General features: G+C 43.3%; 1 protein-coding gene across 3 annotated transcripts in view; it reads left to right on the forward strand.

The window, feature by feature from the left end:
- Ebf1 (EBF transcription factor 1) overlaps positions 1 to 22,609 on the forward strand; it is a 388,250-nt gene that overhangs the window by 281,504 nt on the left and 84,137 nt on the right. For 2 of the 3 annotated variants that reach the window (XM_057775436.1, XM_057775438.1), the window contains exon 9: positions 11,521 to 11,651. In XM_057775436.1, the coding sequence (XP_057631419.1) occupies positions 11,521 to 11,651 (131 nt within the window). Of the gene's footprint in view, positions 1 to 11,517; positions 11,652 to 22,609 lie in introns of all 3 variants that reach the window. The other variant, XM_057775435.1, reaches the window with a different exon arrangement.

The following is a 22,609-nucleotide window of genomic DNA, read 5'->3' on the forward strand; positions in this document are numbered from 1 at the left end:
GTGTTAGTTGGTCAGGCTGTTTAACACATTTAGGTATATGCTCTCTCCTCTCTGCATACATGCATACATACATGTATACACAGACATCAAGTTTAAGTTCAAGAAGAGTGAGAAGTGACACATGAATAAAAACAATAGAAGGACTTGAGAACGACTTAAAATTTCTAGACTCTGCTAGAAGCCATCAGCTTCATGCAGAAGGTGGGTCTCTTCAGCGAACTGTTGGACCGTGTGGAAGCAAGTGGCTTCACTTTCCTGAGGAAGAAATGCCAGGAACATTTGAAGACTGGGAACTTGTAGGGTTGTCAGCACTGTCTGCATTTGCATTTATGCATGCTCCCCATCTTCATGAGATAAATCTTTTCCCTCATCTTTCTTATCACCATCTCAAAACTATTCCCTCCTTACTCTGTACCTAAATTAGTTCATTTAAATTCACCGCAGCCTCATGAAGTGGGATTTTTAATAACTATCATCCCCAATTAAAATGGCAGAAGCTGAGAGTTAGGAAGAGAGATTTGCACCCACCCGGTGGTGAAAAGTAAAGCCAACCTAGGACCTGAGACCCCTGGCTCCACACCAGTGTTGCATCCGAGCCCTGTGCTACCTCTAGGGTGGAGCGGGGGAGTCAGGCAGATTCAGTTAGTGAAAGTGACATCTGACTGAGGACCATGTAGCTTTAGGAAGCAACTGAATCTTGAACACAATCATCAGGCAGTAGACACAAATTGGAAAAGGCAAATAGCTTGGCTTTCTTCACTGTTCCAACAGGACAGTCCAGATCATGAGTAGGCATGGAGGAAATTGAGTCAGTACCTCATAAAGCTTCCATAGACGTGGAATTCCCACTCCCCTTTGCTCATCCCATACAGATAAGTTTCATGATCCACAGTGCTGTGCTTGTGACGTCATGGATCATCACCACGGAAACATCTGTGTTGTCACAAATGCTGGCGTGCAGCACCACTGGCCATATTAGGGAGGAGAGGAAGCTGGCTCAGCATGAGAAGGCTCTGTGTCGTGAACGTTCTCTCCAACTCGCTCGCCACGGCAGCTGTACTTGTGGAGAGAAATACAAACGGAGTTATTTGCAAAAGCAAAAAGCATGGCCTGTGCCTTATTAAAAGTCGGGCGGGGTTGATTTTGAAACGCAGCTCACATACAAAACATGGGTTCCTTAAAAAGTCACTGTCTATGCTGTCTTGCACGATGAGAGTGGAAATCCTTCAGCATTCTTCTCCCCAAGTGTTTCTACAGGAACTGTGTGTCTACAAAAGAAGGCAAGCTAGGGAGCTCCCACGGTGCCTGGGGAGGGTGGGTGGGATGTACGGCAGAACCAGAAGTAGCAATGGTTAGGGTTTGCGTTTATTGTTTGATGAGTCAGTGACAACATTAGTCATTACAGAAACGAACACACAAGGATTGGCCCCTGACTTGGGGAGGGTTGTTATGCTCTGTGCACTGGGGGATCACGAGTGGGATCTAGTCTTCAGCCCTATGTTTTACATAATGTTGGAAACTAGCAAGAGGGAAGCAGAGTAGGTGGGAGGGGTGGTCGATGAGGGGCACAGAGAAGAACAAAGGAAAATGACACATGTGTGTAAAAATACCCCAGGGAATCTCATTACTTTATTTACTAACTTTTGTTAGAATTTAGGTAGAAATTCGTTGCTGACAAAAATAAGATTGTATATAAATATATGGATCCAAATTAAAGGGCTGCTAGTGTGGGACCCATATGCTCAAAGGACAGCAGTTTTGCCAAATCTAACAGCGTCTCTTCCGTGTTACATTTACTCCCTGTCTGGTCCCATGAGGGCTTGCTTCGTAGTCTTTCTCAGTAGGATTTGAAAATATCACTCCCAGAAGATCTTCTGGAATATGCATGCAGCTCTGATTACCAGTCACAGGCTCAAGCATCTAAACTTGGTCCCAAGACCCATGCTGTCCAGTAGAGCCTTGTGAAAATGAAGGGGTTCTACCAGTGTGCCGTCTGGTAGCTCCTTACCTCTGGCAATAGAACTAAGTTAGGAATTTTTCATATTAATTTATTAAACATTGAATAAGTTATTTGTGGATAGTGGCTCCTGCATTGGGCAAAGCAAGTCAAATAATGGGGTTGGTTTTCTAGTTAACTGTCTCTTGTTTGATCAAATGTTCAGGGTAGACTCTGGGACTATGTATGTGCACACGTCCATGTTCTAAGAGTAGAACTTTTATCAACTGAAGATATCAAAAAGTCTTTTATGAGGTGTTTACCCACACATTCCCACCAGCACACTGAAGTCTGGGTGGGAGGTTTCACTGCTCTCTGCTGCCCAGCTGTTCAGTCAAGGGAACTACTTAGATACAACAGCAATGCCCATATGTGGAGTGGCTAACATTATTGGATAGTGTGCCGAGTCGCACCATTTGTGATGGTGTTGCGCTCCTGTGGAAAAGGATAAATGGGACGTCCACAGATGGGTGCTAGAATACTCTGTCTCCTCCTCTTTAGGGCCACGCCCATCACAGGTTGTTGTCTGTCATAGTTTTCATCATAAACATATTACACACGTCTAGCGCTCATGTGTCTGTAAACATCTCATAAGAAAGGTTATAAAAGGTCTCCCATTCATGCAACTTAGCCACAAATCCAGCAGGCTTTGCTTGGGAAGCTTGTCACAACCCTTCTCCACTAGGTCCTTTGTCCCTGTGAGTAATTCCAGAACCAATCTCCAGACATTGCCTCTTGGCAGTGCCCTGGCCTCCATCCCGCAGCCTCCATAATCTGGCTTGTACAGTTGAGAGCATCGTTGGCCACTGCTTCAGAGGTTCTATGCAGGGAGCACCAACAGAGCCCAGCTTGTTTTATTCAAGATTAAACTGTAAACTGCAGCCTCCACCAGGCCTCACTCCAGTAAGAATGTTGCCTGAGAAACATACAAAACCTAACAGAATGACAGTAAAAATTGTAGCAGCTAATTTGTTAAAAAAAAAAAAAAAAAAAAAAAAAAAAAACTACTACTACTAACCGTGTTGTAATGAGGGGGGAGGGAGACAAAGCCCCGGTGACTGTCGTCTGCCTGAGTCACCCATTCTGAATTATATATCTTCTGCACTTGGAGTCACATTTTTGTGGCAAAGCTGCCACATCTTATCTCCCTTTTCTGCTCTTTCACGCAAATGTCGCCAAACATACCTAGGATGACAGTGCGTTGAATAAACCCTCGAATTCAGTAAGAAGAAGAAAGCCTGGGACAAAAACAAAGAGTAGACTCGACACACTTTTGAACTTTTTAGTACAATTTTTAGTGTGAACGGAGCCAGACTAATCCAATGTTAAATCACCTGCATGCAAACTCTCTTTTCCCTGCCCTCCGAGTCCTGCTCCCAGACACCAGGAAGCTAAAATTCATATTCAGACAAGAAAAGGCAGGCCTTGGTGAACAGATGGAGTGGAGTTCAGCATAAAGGTTTAATCCTATCAGGCCGATTCCTGTATGGCCATCTGGATAATCCCACACACACATTCAAGTCCTGTTAAAAATACGACTCCAGCCAAGATTAATGTCACAGATTTTCCAATGGACATGTTCATATTTGACTTTATGATTTTCCAGGCTCAGGAAGATTGCTTGGGAATAAAGACTACTGTATTCCTTGAAGAAGTAGTTACATGATTTTATTGTTGTTGTTGTTAAATCAGAAAATGGTTTCCCCTTCTCTTAATGTTGGTGTCTGTTTGAGAGAGGGGGTTTCCACTTCTTTGCTTCCCTGCCTTTGCTTTCTCCAACTTTTCTTACAGCAGGGTAATTAGGAGAAGAGGGGAAAATTAATTTTGTGCAGAATAATTCCCCTTGTTGGGAAAAAAGAATTATTTACTCATTGTGTCATCAGAGGCAAGCGGTTTCACTATTTCTGCAACAAATACCACAATTGGATCCATGAATAATTCATTCGGAGGGCTTGCCTCCCCTCCATGACTATTTCCCCCCCTATTACTTAGCAATGGAGTGGCTGACAATCACAGAACAAGGGAAGGAAAGAGAAAGATCGTGGCCACGTTTGCCTTTCTCTGTTTCCGAATTAGAATTTTGTGCATTTTAATTTCAGGTCTTACGTGTGAAATGCAAGTTGGAATGCAATGTATTCCTCCCTCCCCGAGTCACAAAACTCTGAGCTTCTGTGTGTATTTAACAAACAATTTTTGTATATTATGAAACAATGCTATGTTGCCTGTCATTAAATCCAAAAGCCTTCGACAATCTTTCGAGTGCAATTTAGAAGTTATAGGCACACATCAAAATGTCAAGATTTTTTTTCCCCACAGCTAAATTGTTAAACAGCCCTGAAGAGTGAACACGAATAGTTGTGGTTCTCAGAGAGGCAGACTCAGAAATCCAGAAACACCTGCCCTGGAATGTTCCAGAATATAATTGTGACCACATTTATGCCCTTCTCTTACTCAAGTGCCGTGTTCACCAATGGCTAAGGTACTTAAAAATTTCAGAGGAAATTAGGAAACCAAGATAAACAGGAAGTAGATAGACCATGGACTGGGTCTGTAATTGACAGGTGGCATCATTTGGGACGTAGATGTCATTTCTTGACGTGGAAGATAACCATCCTCCTGTCTCTGTAGGGACAGTCTTTGGAGCAATGTTTCCATCTAGTGACTGGGAGGTTTTTTTTTTTCTTTCCTCCTTTTTCAGTGAGAACCATTAATGCTGTCAGAGCAAAGGGCTTTTCTGCCAGATGAAGTCACTTTGGGATAAAGGATGCAAAGCGCTTGAAAGTCTCAATTTCCTCATCTAATATTTAATAGGTTTAATTGCATCTGGTATTGAGAAATCTCTATATCATGGCTTACATTTCTCATTAAAGTGACAAACACCACAGAGACAGAGAGAGAGAGAGAGAGAGAGAGAGAGAGAGAGAGAGAGAGAGAGAGAGAGAGAGAGAGGAAAAGGGAGAGGGGAGATGGACAGTGAGAGAGACTCTTGTACTCTTGTATATAAAATACTGTAATTCTTTGCAAGGTACCACCTAGATATTTTGCTAGACAAAGCAATAAATGCAGATCAATAGCAAAATAAAACATACTCTAATAATTGACAAAATACTTAGCTATACTGTGCAGTTAGAGAGGACTGTGAGAGAAAGCAGAACTTAGGTAACTCCTTCAAACAGCATGTGTTACACACTGCTACAGTTTCAGTGACAAGGCTGTTATGTTACTACTAATGGAACTTGTTTGTTATGAATTGGGGGTGGGGGCATCTGTGGGAGCGTTTGCATCCTGCACGTGGGATCAGCCCAATGAATGGCAGATGTCTGATCCAGTGTTACAGCAGTTACTAGTTTCTCAGGCAACACTTTGAAGGACAGTTGACCATAAACAGATCTTGCGCATGGTAAAGGTGCAGAGGGCTAACCTTCCAACTAATATCAAACCCTGCTGGTCCTCTTCTCTTTAACTACTTGTTTGGGAGCCAGTCAATAGAGCAGTTGGAAAAAATGATCATTTCACTTAAGGAAGTCGCAAGTTGTTGAGGCTATGTTCAATTAGGGCTCTTCCATGGCCCAACAGCTTCTGGAATGGGGTTACTCCCAAACACAACGTTATGAAAACCCAGCAGATAAAGAGGAGCGAGGTTTCATGAGCATCCAAAGGTGCCATTGGAAGGAGTCCAGCTCAGGCTGGCAAGACGATTCATCAGGTGAAGGTGCTCACTGCCAAACTTACAATCCGACTTTGATTCCCTGCAACCTGCATGGTAGAGGGAAAGAACAGACACCCGCAAGTTGTCCTATGACCTCTGTGTGTGCACCCTGGCATGTGCATACCCCCTAAACAAACAAACAAATAAATGTTAAAAATCAAATTAAGAATAAAGGAGTCCAGCTGGTGGGTTTAGCATTTTTCTGACAAGTTTCAGCCATTGGAGAACGTACAGTGAAGCCATTTTCTCTGAAACAGTTCTGGTATGTTTCCCAGTGAATATTAATTCCAGAAAAAAAAATGTCAGGAGCAGAAGGAGAGAGAGCACGACCAAGGAACTCAGGACCGCGAGGGGTGCACCCACACACTGAGACAATGGGGATGTTCTATTGGGAACTCACCAAGGCCAGGTGGCCTGGATCTGAAAAAGCATGGGATAAAACCGGACTCGCTGAACATAGCGGACAATGAGGACTACTGAGAACTCAAGAACAATGGCAATGGGGTTTTGATCCCACTGCACGTACTGGCTTTGTGGCAGCCTAGGCAGTTTGGATGCTCACCTTACTAGACCTGGATGGAGGCGGGTGGTCCTTGGACTTCCCACAGGACAGGGAACCCTGATTGCTCTTTGGGCTGACGAGGGAGGGGGACTTGATTGGGAGGAAGGGGAGGGAAATGGGAGACGGTGGTGGGGAAGAGGCAGAAATCTTTAAGAAATCAATCAATAAATAAAAAACGAAAAAAAAATGAAAACAAGCAAGAACGAAAGTTCACTTTACTTTGGGGTGTTCTGGTGTTCAGTCTAACGATTCCGTCCATTTAGCTGAACGTATCACCAAGCAGTTAAACTAAAAACTCTTCAGAAGGTTAAGTGATGAGTGCATAGGGCACCTCACTAAATAAATAAACGCTCATTAGCAGGAAGCCAATGACAGTAATAATAAATGGTATGGCAGAAATGAGTGTAGTGTATTTCGGACACAAATAGGCATTTTTCTGTGCATTCTGTGTCAAATCTTTGGGGTCTCAACCACTGGAAGCTTTTGGAAGTCTTCATGGAGCAAGTGTCCGGAGGCTGCACCAAATGGTAGATGTGGAATGTTGGAATTGATGTCAAACGATGTCAACAGTGTTTGCTCAGAGAGCGTTAAAAGCTGGTGCTCACCCCTGCCACCTCATTTGGGAGCCTCAGGTACCTGCTTTTTAGAATCGCTTATTCAGAGAGGGAAACAAGCTTGTGCCTGCTTCACGGTTCATAATGGATGCCATCTTGAAATATCGACTGTGATTCATACTTCCTCAATTTGCACATTTTGCCAACTGATAAGACTATTGTATGCCTAGGATATTTAAAGACAGAAAAGGAGGGGAGGAGCCAAATAACACATCGTTAGTGAGGTTTCTGTTGTGAGGCCACCCGACTCTCATTTTGGAAATGAGCTATGATAAACCTTGAACCCGGGTCATCTTTATGGCTACCCTAAATAAGTGAGACATCGATCAGAGCCCAAACAGATCTCAGCGGCAAAATCAAGAGCAGCCCCAGGACCCTGCTGATCCACACACACCACTAATTCACCTCAATGGGAAGGCACCTCTGAGCTCAATTAACCCTTATTCCCAAGGCTACCAATAAACCCGGAGGTAAACACGGCTCTCCAGACCCTGGCTTTCTATCAATGAAATAGGTCATTTCTATCAGAGGCCGAGCTTGTAAATTCACCTTGCTAATCAAGAGCCTGGTGCTTCTGGTGCAAGCACTAGAATCAGGTAGCATTGGTTCTGTAAGCTGGACAGTTTTAAACCACTGAGGGCATTTGTGATTTCTTTTGCCTTCTGAGATGATTTGAAGAAAATATATGTGTTCTGGTGGTGGAAGAGGTGATCAGAAATGTCCCCAATGCAATTGTCTGCACACACACATTGCTTGTTAAATATGTACTGGGGGCTGAATGATTTTGCTCTCTCCTATTTTTTTTTTAAATTCTTCGCTTATTTTTTTCTTCTCACAGCAGCCATTGTTCAAAAGCAAATTGGAAATCTGGTAATTAGGCCCTGACTCACAGTGTCGTATTAAAGTCCCAAGCCAAAGTTCAACACCCTGAAATGAAATTTAAACCAATTAATCTGTTAGATTTTTATCGCTTGTCCGTGTTTTCTCAGCAATTCCCCCAGCACGTGGCCTTTGATCAACTCTCATACAAACGCTAAAATGTGTGCCCGCTGCTAGCAAGACGGAATGACATTAACACGGGCCTCATAAAACAATCAGAGCAGAGAAGCCCTCAAACAGGGAGGGCATAGTAATATTTAATAAAAGCGCACACATAATCTTCAGAATTAGCATTCTGTGCCGTGCAGTACCTCTGGGAGAAGAGCTTTTATTTGGGGAGTGATCATTATAACAAAGAGGCACTACCTAATAATTCCCACTTTAATTCTGCAGCGTGCCAGGAGCGCTTCAGAACCATTATGCTAAACTGGTGGGGTAATCATGTTATTGTCACAGTTTGAAGGGAGGAAGAGCTCGACTCTGTTGGCGGTAAGGGGTGGGGGAAGCATTCAAGAAAAGAAGAGGGAAAACTTTTTATTTTTAATGCAATTTAGAGCCAGAAATGGGTCTGTTGCCCTTGTGGACAGAGTGTGAAAATATGCTGATGGGAAGGAGTCTTTCATTAATTAAACCATGAATTTCCTGCTTGAAAAAAAAAAAAAAAAGAACAGTCCTGCTTTCAGATCTGCCCCTTCACTCCCCAAGCCATAACGATTTTTCTGTTTGTTTGTTTTGTTTTGTGAAAGAATGCTATGGATGATCTCGGCTCACTATCCGGCTCCTGTAAACCTCTTTGCTCTCCAGTTCTGCTGGAACCAGCCAGCGGGACTGTGAAAACAGTGGTCTCTGCCTGCTCCTCTGAGGAGATGGCATCAGTGGAAGTGAGAGCCTGGCTGCTTTGAAGGTTCTGCAGCATCCCTAGATAACTTACCAGGGGGGAAGAGGGGAGAGGAGATCCAGGGAAGCTAAGAATCCCAGCTGATGTCAGGTCCTGGCCTGGCTACTTTTTAGTATTGATTTGCTCTAAAAAGTACAAATGTCACCACATGTCCTGTTCCACTGAAGTTTTTACTCCTGTGCTACCATAGTATCTGCTCAGCGGAAACACGTCAAGCCATACAAATGTTAATAGAATGAACATTATCGCCATCTTTTCCTGTCAAACCCAGTCCGGTCACATTCGCTTTTCATAAGGACCCACTGTGGACAACTGCTGTGCACCCTGTCTTCCAGACTTTTGTCACATGTCACCTGGAATCCCACATACACACAAATACTCACGTACATAAAGGCTCATTACATAAAAATTTTCAAATTAGCTGGAACACGTTGTTCGAATTGTTGTCTGCATATTTTATCTGTCCCTCAAGATGGTATTGCATTGGTTCTTTACTCTTTTAGGGCTCAATGTTCTCTTCCTTTCCCCTGGCTAGTTGACCGATAAGTTGCCTTCTGAACAGTTGCTCCTAGTATTTGACAACAGTATCACTTTCCTTTAGTTCAAGTGTTTCTAAGTGTGTGTGTGGTTTGTGTGTTTGTGTGCGTGTGCACATGCACATACAACGCAATCATATATCTCTACACTCTCACCCACCTCCAAACCCCCAACCACCTACACAGTCACATACACCTAGCCCCTACACACACACACACACACACACACACACACACACACATTCACACATGTGTACTTTGTAAGTAACAAGAGGATAAACAAGGAAAAGAATCGAGTGTAAACTCAGCAGGTCTTAACCATGTAAGTTCTCTCCATAGATTTCTTTTAGATGCTCAGCTATGCCCTTCTGTGTTCTTTTTAAGAAGTTAGAAGAGACTTTGCTCATCTAAACAATTGTGTCTGCATCATAAAAAAAAACTAAAACAGAAACCCCAAAGCTAATAGATGTTAACATAAAGACCATTTTGAAATCCGCATGGATAAACAGTCTCCGCATTTAATGACACTATTGGAGTCCATGCTTCGCAGCTAGATGGCGTTCTCATGCCCAGGTCATCTAAACCAATATTGAATATTTTCCCAAGGCATCTAGAGAGACAGCAACATCTTTTGTATGTTATCCTGCTACCTAAATATATGGAGTTATAAATCAATAAAAAAAAATATCTGGTGATACTAACAAAATGTTTCCAAAATGGTTAACTTCTATGAAATTTTCGTAGTTGGGTGTTACTAATTATTTTATAAACAGCTTGAAATCCTACATTATATTAGGTCATTGCTTCAGAAACCTGTAACCACGTGGGTCAACAGTTTAATTTTCAAGAAAACTCTTGTAGAAGAAAAAGTCCTGTGCCCTTGAGACACTTTTCCCTCCCCGCCCTGTGTAGGTCAAAACTGGACAAGAATGAAATCCAGTCATGGATCCTTTATATTTTCTTAATTAATTGCTTTGTTTGGGGATAAAATGCAGGAAAGTAAGTGCCCAAGCTGCCCTGCTTCAGCTGCAGATGTGTTCCTGTGAGTTCAGCCAACACCAAATGTTTGGTTTGGATGTTTTCAAACTTCTCTGTGCAAGGCTTGGAGGATTAATTTGAATCCGGACCAACGCCACCCTACTTGTTTGTGTGGTGGCACGTGAACACTGGTCCCACTGGGATTAACTTAATGTTTTCTCTGCTTCTTGCAAAAGTTAAAACAGGAGACTTTGCCAAATTTGACCAAGTCCAATACTAATTATTATTATTTTTCCAGTACTTCCCACTCACATTTGTAATTAACTGGTGTTCTCCTTGGCACCAGTGTTTGGGAAGTCGGTCTTGAATGCTTTTGGAAGAGGATGGTCTCGCTCTCTCTTCTTGCACACTGTCTCACTTGCTGTCTGGTTTTCTGGGGTGCTGTTTGGTAAAGGGATCACTATCAGAAGACAAACAGCATGGCACTGATGGGTTAAAGGCCCTCTGTGGCATCAAGCTGCCTTCAGAGAGGTTTCCAAGTCATAATCTTAGCACCCCGTGTATTTTTAGTACTTCTGTCCAGAGGAAGCACTGCTCATTAGGAAAACCACCTAACTTGTGCTTGCAGTCACAGCCTTTGCAAATGAAGGCCATTTGCAATGGAAAGAGAAACCAGTCTGTACATTTTTATGCCCTGGAAATACAACAGAGCCCAGGTCGTGAAGAAGGTCTGGGGTTCAGCAAGACCACTGCTCTTTGTTTGCATAAGACACCCCAAGTGACCTGGAACTTTGAATCTATAAAATGGGAGCCATGACATGTATTTGAAAAAAAAAATGTAATGATGTTTACTGCGGAATGTTGCTGTGTTGTTATTACAGAGAGAAAAGCAAGGAGCAAGAATCCTTCCCGCTCCAGCCTCCCGCTTGCCTTGTTAGCTTCCCATTGGACAGGAATGTTCACTTAAGAATGTAGACATTTTCCCTTCCACCAACTATATTCAACTTTGAAGCGATTCTGTAACGCTTTTACTGCGTTAGAATCTCTAGCATTTGATAAATTCAGTTTGTCTTCTGGGGTTACATTTCACAAGCTTTCGAGATTAATAAAGAGATTAGTGAATGAAATGGATGCATCTCAATAGGAGCAATGAAAAAGATGCCTTTAAGAACTAACGTGGCTCCCCGGGTTTCTGGTCCTGATGTGGCTAGGAAATGTTGAATTCTTGAGGGACTTTCTGTTAGTGAAAAGATAAAAGATTTTTTTTTTCTTTTTCTCAAGTCTCCCATCATTAAAGCTTGGTTCTAACAGCAGACTCCTTCTCTTTTTCATGTGTGTGGAAAAGCAGCTACTCCCTGTATCAAAGCCATCAGCCCGAGTGAAGGATGGACGACGGGAGGCGCGACTGTGATCATCATAGGGGACAATTTCTTTGATGGGTTACAGGTCATATTCGGTACCATGCTGGTCTGGAGTGAGGTAGGTGTTGTCTGAACATTAATATCTAATAGCTTGGTCTAGTTGAAGACACGGTCTATACTTGAATTTCTAATAGAATGTGTAGGACATAGTGATACCACTCTGGGTGGCTCACCTCCAGTCTGTAAAACTTTGGAAACTAGGAAAGATGAACTCGGTTTCCCAGGAGACCCTGCTTGCTATTGGAATCATTTCCAGCTAAGCCATGAGCGCCAACAGGGCTTTCTGTTTGGCGGTTTGTCCTTTTGGAGTTGGTAGGGGGAAGGTCCTTTTGTATAATGGGGAGTGAAAAGAAGATGCAAGGTTATAAAATGTATAGGAAAAGATGTACAAATGGAAGCAAGTCAATTATGTGTGGACAGTCCATAGACAGAGTCAACTATGACTTGAGATTCAGAGTCTCCTATTAAAATGACAGTCATAGCCTGGCGGTGGTGGCGCACGCCTTTAATCCCAGCACTTGGGAGGCAGAGGCAGGCGGATCTCTGTGAGTTCGAGACCAGCCTGGTCTACAAGAGCTAGTTCCAGGACAGGCTCCAAAACCACAGAGAAACCCTGTCTCGAAAAACCAAAAAAAGAAAAAAAAAAGAAAAAAAAAAAAAGAATAAAATGACAGTCATAATGTGGGGAGTTCTTGACTTACACAGTGACTCTCAAACAGAGTGAGTCACTGGGGGGCCCTGAAGAACCCAGGGTTTTCCACAGAAAGAACATTCAGCTTCCCCTGGTCCTTGATAGTATGACTCCCGCCATGTGACCGTGAGTGTTCTATGTGTGCAGTGCTTTCAACATTGGGCATCTGACCTGGCTGACATATCCGGCAAATAACTGGCATTTATTTAAGATCTCAGAACACGAGCATTGCCATTTCAGGGAGGCCACAGTAGACACCTTCATTATCTGAATTTGGAGTCCAGGTGTCTTAGCCCACACATTCAAAGCCCTCATGGACCCCAAAGTACAAAATAAAATACAGAACCTGGACTACAAGAGGGCACGGAGGTGGCTCGGCCCCACTTGTTTTCTAAGTCGCCCTACTTGGCCTTGTGGAGTCTTGGGATCTAGGCCAAGTGTTCAGCATTTCAGAGACTGTCACACCCTTCTCTCTGTGACACACACCAACACAAACTCTCAGATGCAGCTTGTGCCTTGAGCCTTAGAAATAGCCATTGACTAAGAGTGGGTGACCCAGAGCCCTCGGGGGTGGGAGGGACGGAGACCAATGTATATGTTGTCATACAAAGAAGTGAGAGTCAGCCAAGCTTTGTGACCCCTGATCCTACTTGTCATAGCAGGGTGCCACCATTTAGCTCTTCTAGAAGCTTTGTTTTCTTCTTCTCGGGGTTGCAAGAATGTGCAGAGGGTTGGCTGTGATAGTCAGGCATGTTTTCCTGACTAACACACCGAAGAGGACCTTGTCCATTTTAGTTATCCACATACTCTTTGCACCAGCAGCCACCCACTCGACATGCTCGTCACCCTTGCCAGCATGCTGCTGCAGCCTTGATCGCTTCGCACTCTGCCCAGAGCAGTAAAGCTCTTAGAAAGTTGAATCAGAACCAGGCTTCTCAGTCCATCCCGCTAACTGTTATCTAAGCTAGAACATTCTGGGCAAGAAAAGTGTACTAACTGTCCTCCTGCCAACTGTCTTGCATTTTTCGCTGGAAGCACCAGGGTACACATGAAAGGGATCAGCTCCATGGCTCATGTTGTTGCCAGCTGGTGTCTTCAGCCTGATGTAAACAGTGTTCTATATGAGAACAGTCTTTCCCAGGTCTTGGGAGCCACATCTTCAATCTTTCTGTCACTCTTTCTGCTGTTTATTGGGGAGCAGGGCAGCGGGGGAAGAATAACTCCAAGGTGGTCCCTGTGTCAGAGCAATCAGATGTGGACTGGGGTAGAAATCAGAATGGGCAGAAAGGTAATTGACAAGAGATTAATCCGGGGCAGCTGGAAGGAAAGTGCGCCTACTGCAGGCCTAGGAGGCTCTATTGGAGGTGGGAAAGGGCGTACTAGGAACTCACACATCTGTGCCCCACTTTGACACTAGTTTGGCAAGGTGGCCTGACACATATCTATTCTCCATTCTTGTTGGTGAAAAGGTAGCCACGGTTAACACCATCTACCTTAGGTTTGCCAAGGCTCACAACCAAATTGCTTCAAAAGATTTGTTTCCACATAGTGAGTAACAGAGAAGGCATGGAAAGGAGAGTTTCTCCCAGTAACTGTGCATCTTCTTTTCTCTCACCCCTGGCCCCTAATACCACTGTCACACATTGTTCAGAGTCAAGGTGGCCTCCAGGAGGAGTCAGGGTACCTGCTGGCTCTTTGCTCTTCTCCTCTTTCCAAGTGTCCTAAGGAACTATGTCCTAAATTAGGAGTTCTGTCTCAGTGGAAACTCAGGTTGTGGTTTCTAAGAGAATTTAGCAGGTATCCTTGTAGAATTAACAAGGTCACATAGCCAGATCATACCAGACAGTAGTCTGATCCATGCAGTGTAATCTCAGAGAAGTAGACACTGTACTAACAAGAACAAATGTAATCTTGAGCAAAGGAACAATCATAGGAAGTGGGAATTCATAGAGTAATCTGAGCAATACAGAAGCAGAGCATCATAGTGATAGCAACAGGGGAGGTAATGATGGTGGTTAATTCTAAATAAAACAAAAGTAAAATTATGTGATCATATTTTGCTTTTTATGGGGCAAAATAAATTGTTGATCAAGTTCAAAGCCATTTGTCAAGGCTTGGGCTGGCTAGGATCATAGCTCAATATTGTATTTAAGATCTGGTATCTGTGATAAAGCTCTAGGAAAATGCAGTTTGACTAAGTAGCTGGCATTCCTGGAGACCTTACTTCCAGCCAGGCAGCATGCCAAGTGTTTATGATGGCTGTCACGCAAGCCCTAGAACCATTGCACACAGGACAGGAGCAGGAGACTTTGTAGTTGGTCAGCTACTAAGTTTTTTTCAGGTTAGAGGTGGGACTTGAACTCACAGGTCTGCTTGTGGGGCTCAACCCCACAACAGCTCCTGCTTTAACCTGGACCATGGCCCCCATCTGGAGATCTTAACTCCTGACGTTAGGGTATCGTGCCTGTCCTTGCTAGTACTGCCCCATGCTGGGGGCGGGGCTCCTACCAGTGCTGGCATCTTCACCAGCCAGTGGAAGTGGTATGTACAGTCTCACAGATCTATGAGGGAGACCCTACATTTTTCAGTTGTGTATGTTTTGGTTGGAGTCATTAAGTTCTAGGGAGAAGTTATCCTCACAAAGAAAAGAAAGGACAGATGCTGTGGCCAAGGAGCAAGACAATTAACCTGCCCAGGCCACTTCTGTAGAATTAGGTCCCTGTTTATCCAATGCCTTTATTCCTAACCACGTGATTTGTGGGCATGAAACCTCTAAGATCCAGTACCTGTAATCTGAAGTAGGCTTTTTTTTTAAAAAAAAAAAAAAATCTTTTCTCCATCTCTATCACTCCATAGCCCAGAGCACTGAGGCTGATGCACCAGGACAAGCAGATAGTGGTGTAGATTAGCAGTTGATGCTATTACGTGCAGTCTTTTTTTAGCTGAAGAATTTAAAGAAAGAAAAGGCAGAGAAAATAGGAGCAGCTTAATTTGCCCTCAACTGTGTGCTCTTCCACCACCAAGTCGTCTTTTGCAAATGAGTAGTTCTGCTTAGCTCCTTGCTGTCCCTTGAGGGCTGGAAGAGGGAAAGGTGGCGCTCCATGGGTTCCGCCCGCCCTCTGTGTGCGCTCCTGTCACAGGATTCTTGTGATTGTATTCGCCATTCTTTTCTTCTTCTTTTGATGTTTCTTGCCTTCTTTCCTATCTTTCCTGTTAGTCAATTTTTAACTGATATTCTTAACACCGTCTCCCTGCCTTACCCCCAGTTACTTAGAAGAAAACGCATTGTAGTGTTTTGTACATCCATGGAGGAAAGCCACCGGGGTTGATGAGAGCTAAGGTTGAATGTGGGTGAGTGGTTTTTCCTTTCCTTGAGCAGTAGTGTGGTTGGGTGTTGTGCTTTACCTCCCACAGGGCATGTGGAGCAGGGAGGGGCCTGTGCGACTGGTCTGTACAGCGCATCATCATTTCAATATCTCTTGTGAATTCCTTCCATTTCTAAACAATGAGTAGGAGCTGCCTTGCCTACCGGTTGGCTAACACTGGGATAGGTACCGGGGGCAATGAAAGTCCGCCTTTGTGGGATCTGGTGTTTTACTTGGTAAGACAACTTGTTCCCATGAAACAAATTAGAGAGTTGCATAACATTTATATAATCTAGTATTAAATTTGTGGCTTGCAGTTCATGGCAAGGTTCTAGAAGGCAGGGAGTCAGAGGGAGATGGCTCAGAAAACCAATCAAGTTCCAATTATTTTTGGATGGCCCTGTGGTAGATATTTTAGGCTCTCACGATCTTTTTATTTAATCGCAGAAATAGCAAACAGGATGCATACTAAGGTATTTAATTGACCTTTTTTTTTAAAAAAAAAAAAGTACCACACTGAGATGGGGAAAGCAGCAGAATATATTCTAAGTGATGGTGTAGATTACAGGGGCTAGTGGTGGGAAAAAGTAAAGAACGGGCAGTTGCTCGAGTTGAACTACTCGGAAAATAGAGAGCTACTATTCAGTGGCGAGGACTGGGCCTTGGTTTTCCCACTTGGAGATGAAGCATCTACACTGCATTTTCTTTAAAATCAACCATACAGTTCCTTTCCTTTAAAATGTTCTCCTCAGAGTCCCCACAGCCATCAGAGGCAGAGGTGGACAGAATGCGGTGGGAGGCAGCTCCGAGTTCACACTTTTGTTCTTTGCTTTGGACCACACTTAGCAGCCACCAGATACCCAGCCCGTTTACAAAAGCGTTCTTAGGACATCACCAAAACAATGTAATTAGTCATGTAGTTGGCTCTCCCTACTGCTGTCCTCAGTGAGCACTTTCTCACTCTCCGGTCCTCGGGCTCTAATATTTGCTACAAACAGGAAGTATACACAACACCATCCTCCAGATAGTTCCACGCAGTGCTAGTTTCTAGGGATATTAATAGATGTCCCACGTCAGAGGAGAAAATGAAATTCTTTTAACCCCATTGACTTTGGTAAATATTGACAGAAACATATCCAGCTTCCCCTTGTATAACTTTTGAGGTGCCATCATGCCCTGAGTCCCCAGGATTTGGTGTTCGACATGTTGCAAACCTCTGTAGCTGCAGAATCTCTGATCACTGTACAGGAAAGAGATTGCAAGGGATGGCATGCATTTTGATTTTATGTTAATGAAGCCAAGTTATGAAATTCAATGGTGAAAGTGATGGGGCCTGGAAAGATGTGAGAAAAATCGCCTGAAATATTTGCATAATATTATCCAGATTAGACCAGGAATGCTTAGAGCCATCACTCTTTAGGGCTGCAAGGCCTTGAACAGACTTCCATACACTGCATCTGGTTTTATTCAGTGTGCGCTTGGCATTGGACGCCATGAGATTTTGTAGGACAGCTCTATTTAAAGATTGGAGAAGCCAGCACAACATAGCCGTACAAACAAATGAGCCTCATACGGGGGTACATGCTCTCCTCTTCAGCCAGAGCAAGGGTATTGTGTGCACCTAGTTCCTGGAGAGGAAGTCAGAGAGACTGCTGGGGAAAACCTTAGTTGGTTGGAGTTGGGTCCATGGCTGCTTGCAGGGCCTAGAAAGCAGTTCTGCAACTTGAAACCCCAAACTAGAAATGGAGGATTTAACACACGCTGACACTTTATACCTGTCGGTACTGACTGGTCTCCTCTGTATGCAAAGCAGAGAAGGATGGCTGTCATAACAGCGTAAACAGCGTTTGTTTCTCCGTGACTGATATTCAGGAATGGGTGGCGATGACTCATGAGAGTAACCCACAGCAAGTTTCCCAGGACACTCTGTCCACCCTTGGGTTTTACTGGACTTCATGTAGAGTCACGGAGCCTTCAGGAATGTGTCTCAGACACAAAGTGTGGCCTTTTTACTTTTAAAGGAAGCAGAAGGCTCCCGAGTGGAAATATGACCCATCTCGGGAGCGTGTTAACGTCTCGGTACTGGGGTTACATCCACTGGCATCCAGCTTCACCCCCATTCAGCTTCACGTAATATCGCCCTCTCATAATCCCACTATCGGCTTTGAGTATACTTTCATAAACACCGGTCTTTCCAAACTGGATGCACTTCATCTCAACACTCTGAGGCCTACTCATATCACATGGCACATGAAATAAATTGAACTAAATTAAAAATAAGAAATGAAGACATATTGGGAAAACAATCGCTCAGTTACCACCGCTTTTAAATTTCATAATATAGGATATGCAGATGAACATATGGTTAAGTGTAAATAGTCACATTCATTTATGTCATATGTATAAAGACCTGAGGTACAGATAAAATTCAAGGCTGATTTAATCTGTAGGTCTTAAATAACTGGTAACAATCTAATTTTTCTCTATTTTTGCTTAAAAATCTGTATTTCTTTTTTCCTATACCCACTGAATATGCAGAAGTTGCTGGACAAAAATTTTAAGCTCTTCCCGAATCTGTGACTTTGTATATGACCCACATTTTTCTTCATCTTTGAGAGACTGTTATGCATGCGTAAAGTGAGACTTGAGAATGTCCACCTCCATCTCCCTACTCCCAGTCCCTCCGTATCTCTCCTCAAATGTCCTCCTAGCTCCACCTTTTCTTCTTATAACCCACTAAGACTAGTTAGCGCTGCCTATATGTGATGGTTGTGGGGTGTCCGCTGGAACATGGGAACTCTGTGAGTGGCCAAACTCTCAACAAAGACAGATTCTCCCTCCCCCAGCAACTACCCATCCATGGCCAACAGCTCCTCAGAACAACAGAAAGTTGAAGAACAACTTTCAAGCTCAAGTAATTTTATGGGGAATCATTTCTAAATGAGCTAGCATATTTAGCAGGAAAGGCTAGGACGGTCTAATGGCTGTTCTATTATAGTTACGTGGTTCCATTCCTTAAAAGTGCTCCAGTCTATATTTTCACCTTTAATGACCAAATCGCTTGCAATTTCCCCTTCTTTATTGATAATTATGTGATGCTGGCAAAAAGACTCAAGCTGGCATTTTCAGCGAGTTCATGGTATGTTTGGCAGGAGTGTTGTGTATGCCCCCATAACTTCAAACCAGAAAGCGTGGGACTGTGAAGTGCTTAATTCAGTCATGCAGCATTCATGAAGGGAAAGGAATATCTGTGTGGCACTGTGCTCCTTTCCTGGACCTTTAGTCTTTAGTGCTAGGGTTTCTGGACCATCCCCCAATGCTCTGAGAGGAGACTTCCTCCTCCTTCTACCTACACCAGGTTCCTCCCGCTTAGCCTCTATTCTGGGGTTCATGCAGATCACGTTGGGGGCACTTTCTTTTCAACATTTGCACCCACAATCTACCTGAACTTCTAGTCTGCAGTGACAACGAGCTGCTCGTCCCATCAGTATTCTGAAAGCAAAGGTTAGCATCTCCTCAGATGTTTTCTCTTATGGCTAACTTCATGTGTTTATCCCCACTGTGTTATGTTCCCTGCGTCCTTCCAGCTTTAATTCAAAGTTGATAAGGTATGCAATTTAACCTAATTGATGGCTGTCTAATTTTTCCTAAATTTGTGCTTCCAAGTTTATGTTGATTTGATGTATTAACTACCTATTATATGGAAGATACACGACACAGAATTATGCATTTTATCTGTCTGAATCAGTTACATTAAACTTGGGCTGCGAGTTTGAAGAACAGTTTTCAAGCCCTAGTAATTTTATGGAGAATCATTTCTAAAAGAGCTAGCATCTTTTTAAAAAAGATAGAAATAGTCTCAGGGTTTACATGAAGGATCTTCTCTCTCCCTTGAAGGTTATGTCCCTGTAAAATTCAGCTTAACCCCTTCTAGTGCCTGACACAAAGCCCAGAAGATCAATGCTATTATGTTTGTTGAATGACTCTACCTACTTTGTTATTCATTCATTCGTATATTCCCTGGCGATTTTTTAATTTGATAATTCTTCAATCACTACTAAATAGATATAATAGTTTTCATTGATATATGTGATGTTTAGATATAATTGTAGCATGATAAATATGTACACAAATAGTTTAGCAGAAATTGAGTGGAAATAGCAAAGATTACAAGGTAGAAAAACTAGCTCTTTTTGAGACAATGATACAGGTATTTAGTTTTTCATTGTTATTTCCTCCCCAGCCCAGTCCCCCACATGAAACTGAAACTTATCAGGTTAGATGGCATCCCAAAGGCCTCCCAGCTGGTTATTTGCCAAGCTTCAATTGGAACTTAAGTCCACCTGAGTCCTGCGCCATCTCCTAACCTTCTGTATAGCAAAGCTCATGATTTAAGTAAAATATGTCAAAATAGTGTTACCCCCACGGAATTTCAGGATAGAGGTTGACCAAGTCAAAGCATGTTGTCTGTTTTCCCAGGTGCAGTTAAGAAGCAGCAGACCAGAGCCAGGTGGTTCCGATCAGGCCCAGTGCCAGCAGAAGGGAGACAGCCTTGCATCTAGGGTTGAACTCGAAAGCCTAAAAAGCAGACAGAGAAGCGTATTACTGGGCAGTATATTGATGACTATTCATGAGCGTAAGCATGGTGGCTCTGGCTCTGAGTCACTAAGAAAGAGCTGGCAGCTAGACTTAAAAACATTCTGCTTAAAACAGCAGGATGTACATTATGCGTCCCCGAAAGACATCAAGCCAGGGCAGGTGTAGGGCTGCCATGAAGAGGCGAGTCTACGGAACACTACTGAATACACATGTAAATACTAGTGCGTCAAAATGCAGATATGGACTCTGTCACATGCGTATTAGATGGGGCTGTATCTTTCTGCTTTGATAGCCTTTGTGCCGTTGAAGGACCCCAAAACCCTCTTGACGAAGGGCAGATTATTCCGTCAGTATTTTGGCTTTTAACTATGCATTTCTCTCTCTCTCTCTCTCTCTCTCTCTCTCTCTCTCTCTCTCTCTCTCTCTCTCTCTCTCTTCTCCTCATTTCACAAGCAGAATTTGCTTGTAAACTGTAAACTTCAGAAAAAAGTAATCAGCCCTTTCTATAAATACACTGGGCTTCTTTTTACTATCCTTTAATTTCTGAACGAACAGGCAGGAGCACAGAACCAGAGACAGGCTAGTCAGGAGCCTTAGTCGTCTGGCCTGAATATGGCGGGTGCTCTCCGTGTTGCTTAGACCCAGGGCTGAGCTACCCTGCAAGTCTCTGCTGGGCTTTAGGCAGCAGCTCCTCGCCAACTCCCAGACTGTCAGGATGCCATCTAGGCTTTGGTGCAGCCCAGCTGGCCTGAGAGCTACATCCTGGGAAGGGAGCTGGGGAAGGTTTATTTAAACAACGACTTACAAAACAAATAAATAAATAAACCCACAAAACCAGAGGCAGTTGAAGTCCACCATGTTTATTTTAGTCTCTTTCTCCCCAATCTGTTATTTTGGAAATCGGTCCCGTTGCTGTTCTGTTTTGATACAATTAGCTGCATTGATTGAGGGTCACGGTTAACTTCCTGCTCCAAAGAACTAGGCAGTGGATTTTTTGGAACGCTTAACGAGGATAGCAGGAGGTTTGTGGTAGCCAAGTCAAAAACTTTTTGCTTTTATTTTTATTTATTTATTTATTTATTTTAAGAAAAAGAAAGAATTCCGAATGGAATGGTATTGGTCATTTCTTTCATCTGTTTTCTTTTGGTGGTTCTGGGATTGAACTCATGCCCTCGAGAATGCTGGGCAATTGCTCTACCCTAAGCCATACCCCTAGCCCCGATTATTTATTTTCTCAACACTCACAGAGGAATTTATTCAGTCTTTATCTTAATTATGAGGGGTATTAAGGCATCTTGCTATTTATTCATTCAGTGTTTGAAGAGTAATTTATGAGAACTGACTTATTCCATGGTCCCATGAAGAAAAAAAAAAAAGAACAAGCACATATCTTCAAGGAGCTGATATTCTATGCACGGAATATGGACAGAACCTAGGAAAGTCCTACAGACCTCTAGTACGTACACAAACACACACACACCTCTACATATCTGTCTATATCTATCTCTCTCTATATATATATCTATGTCTATCTCTCTGGTAAGAGACGTGCCAAACAGCATTCAAAAGCGTCACTGGCTATTCCAAAGCTAGGTTTAACTCCCCTATGGAATTCAATTCCTGAGACTGAGTTTCAAAAGTCTTCCTTACAAGTTTATCTTTGGGGATTCATGAGACTGACCTTTGTGCTAAACATTGGTTTTAGCTATTTCTTGGAAGGATGAAAGGAAACCAGATTGTTTGTGCAATATTCAACGCCTCTGCTCACTTGCTTGCTCGCTCGCTCACTTGCTCTTTCCATGAGAATTCAGACGCTGATGCCCAGAAACACACTCTTTTGGAATGAAGGAATCTGTGTTTCAAATGCCAGAGGAGTCTGATTAGGTAGGAGTCAAAATACACCGGCGAACCCAGGAGGCACACGTGGAGGCTGAGCTGTGCTGTTCTCGGGAACACACGTTTCCATAGTTTAGCTTGCTGAAGGAAGGCCTCTGTTTGTTTGTTTATGTTGTTGTTGTTGGTGGTGGTGGTGGTGTGTGTGTGTGTGTGTAGGTCAGAGGATAGCTTGTGGGAATTGATTCTTCTCTTTCCACTGGTTGGGTCCCAGAGAATCGAACTTGGATCACCAGGCTTAGCCACAAGCACCTTTACCCCTTTGAGCCATCTCTCCTGCCCCGAAAAAATATTTTTGAAATGCCGTTTCTACTTAACAAAAAGCAGAATGCTCCAGAATGGAAGAACAGCAAGTTTGTTCCTTTGACCGCTGACACTCGTTTCTCTTCGGAGCTCCTAAGGTAGATTCAGTCTCAAAGCTTTAATTATGCGTTATGTTACAGCTTCCTTATTTAAGTGTCTGTTCCA

Source organism: Chionomys nivalis, chromosome 7 (genome assembly GCF_950005125.1).
Source record: "Chionomys nivalis chromosome 7, mChiNiv1.1, whole genome shotgun sequence".
Classification (NCBI taxonomy): Eukaryota; Metazoa; Chordata; class Mammalia; order Rodentia; family Cricetidae; genus Chionomys; species Chionomys nivalis.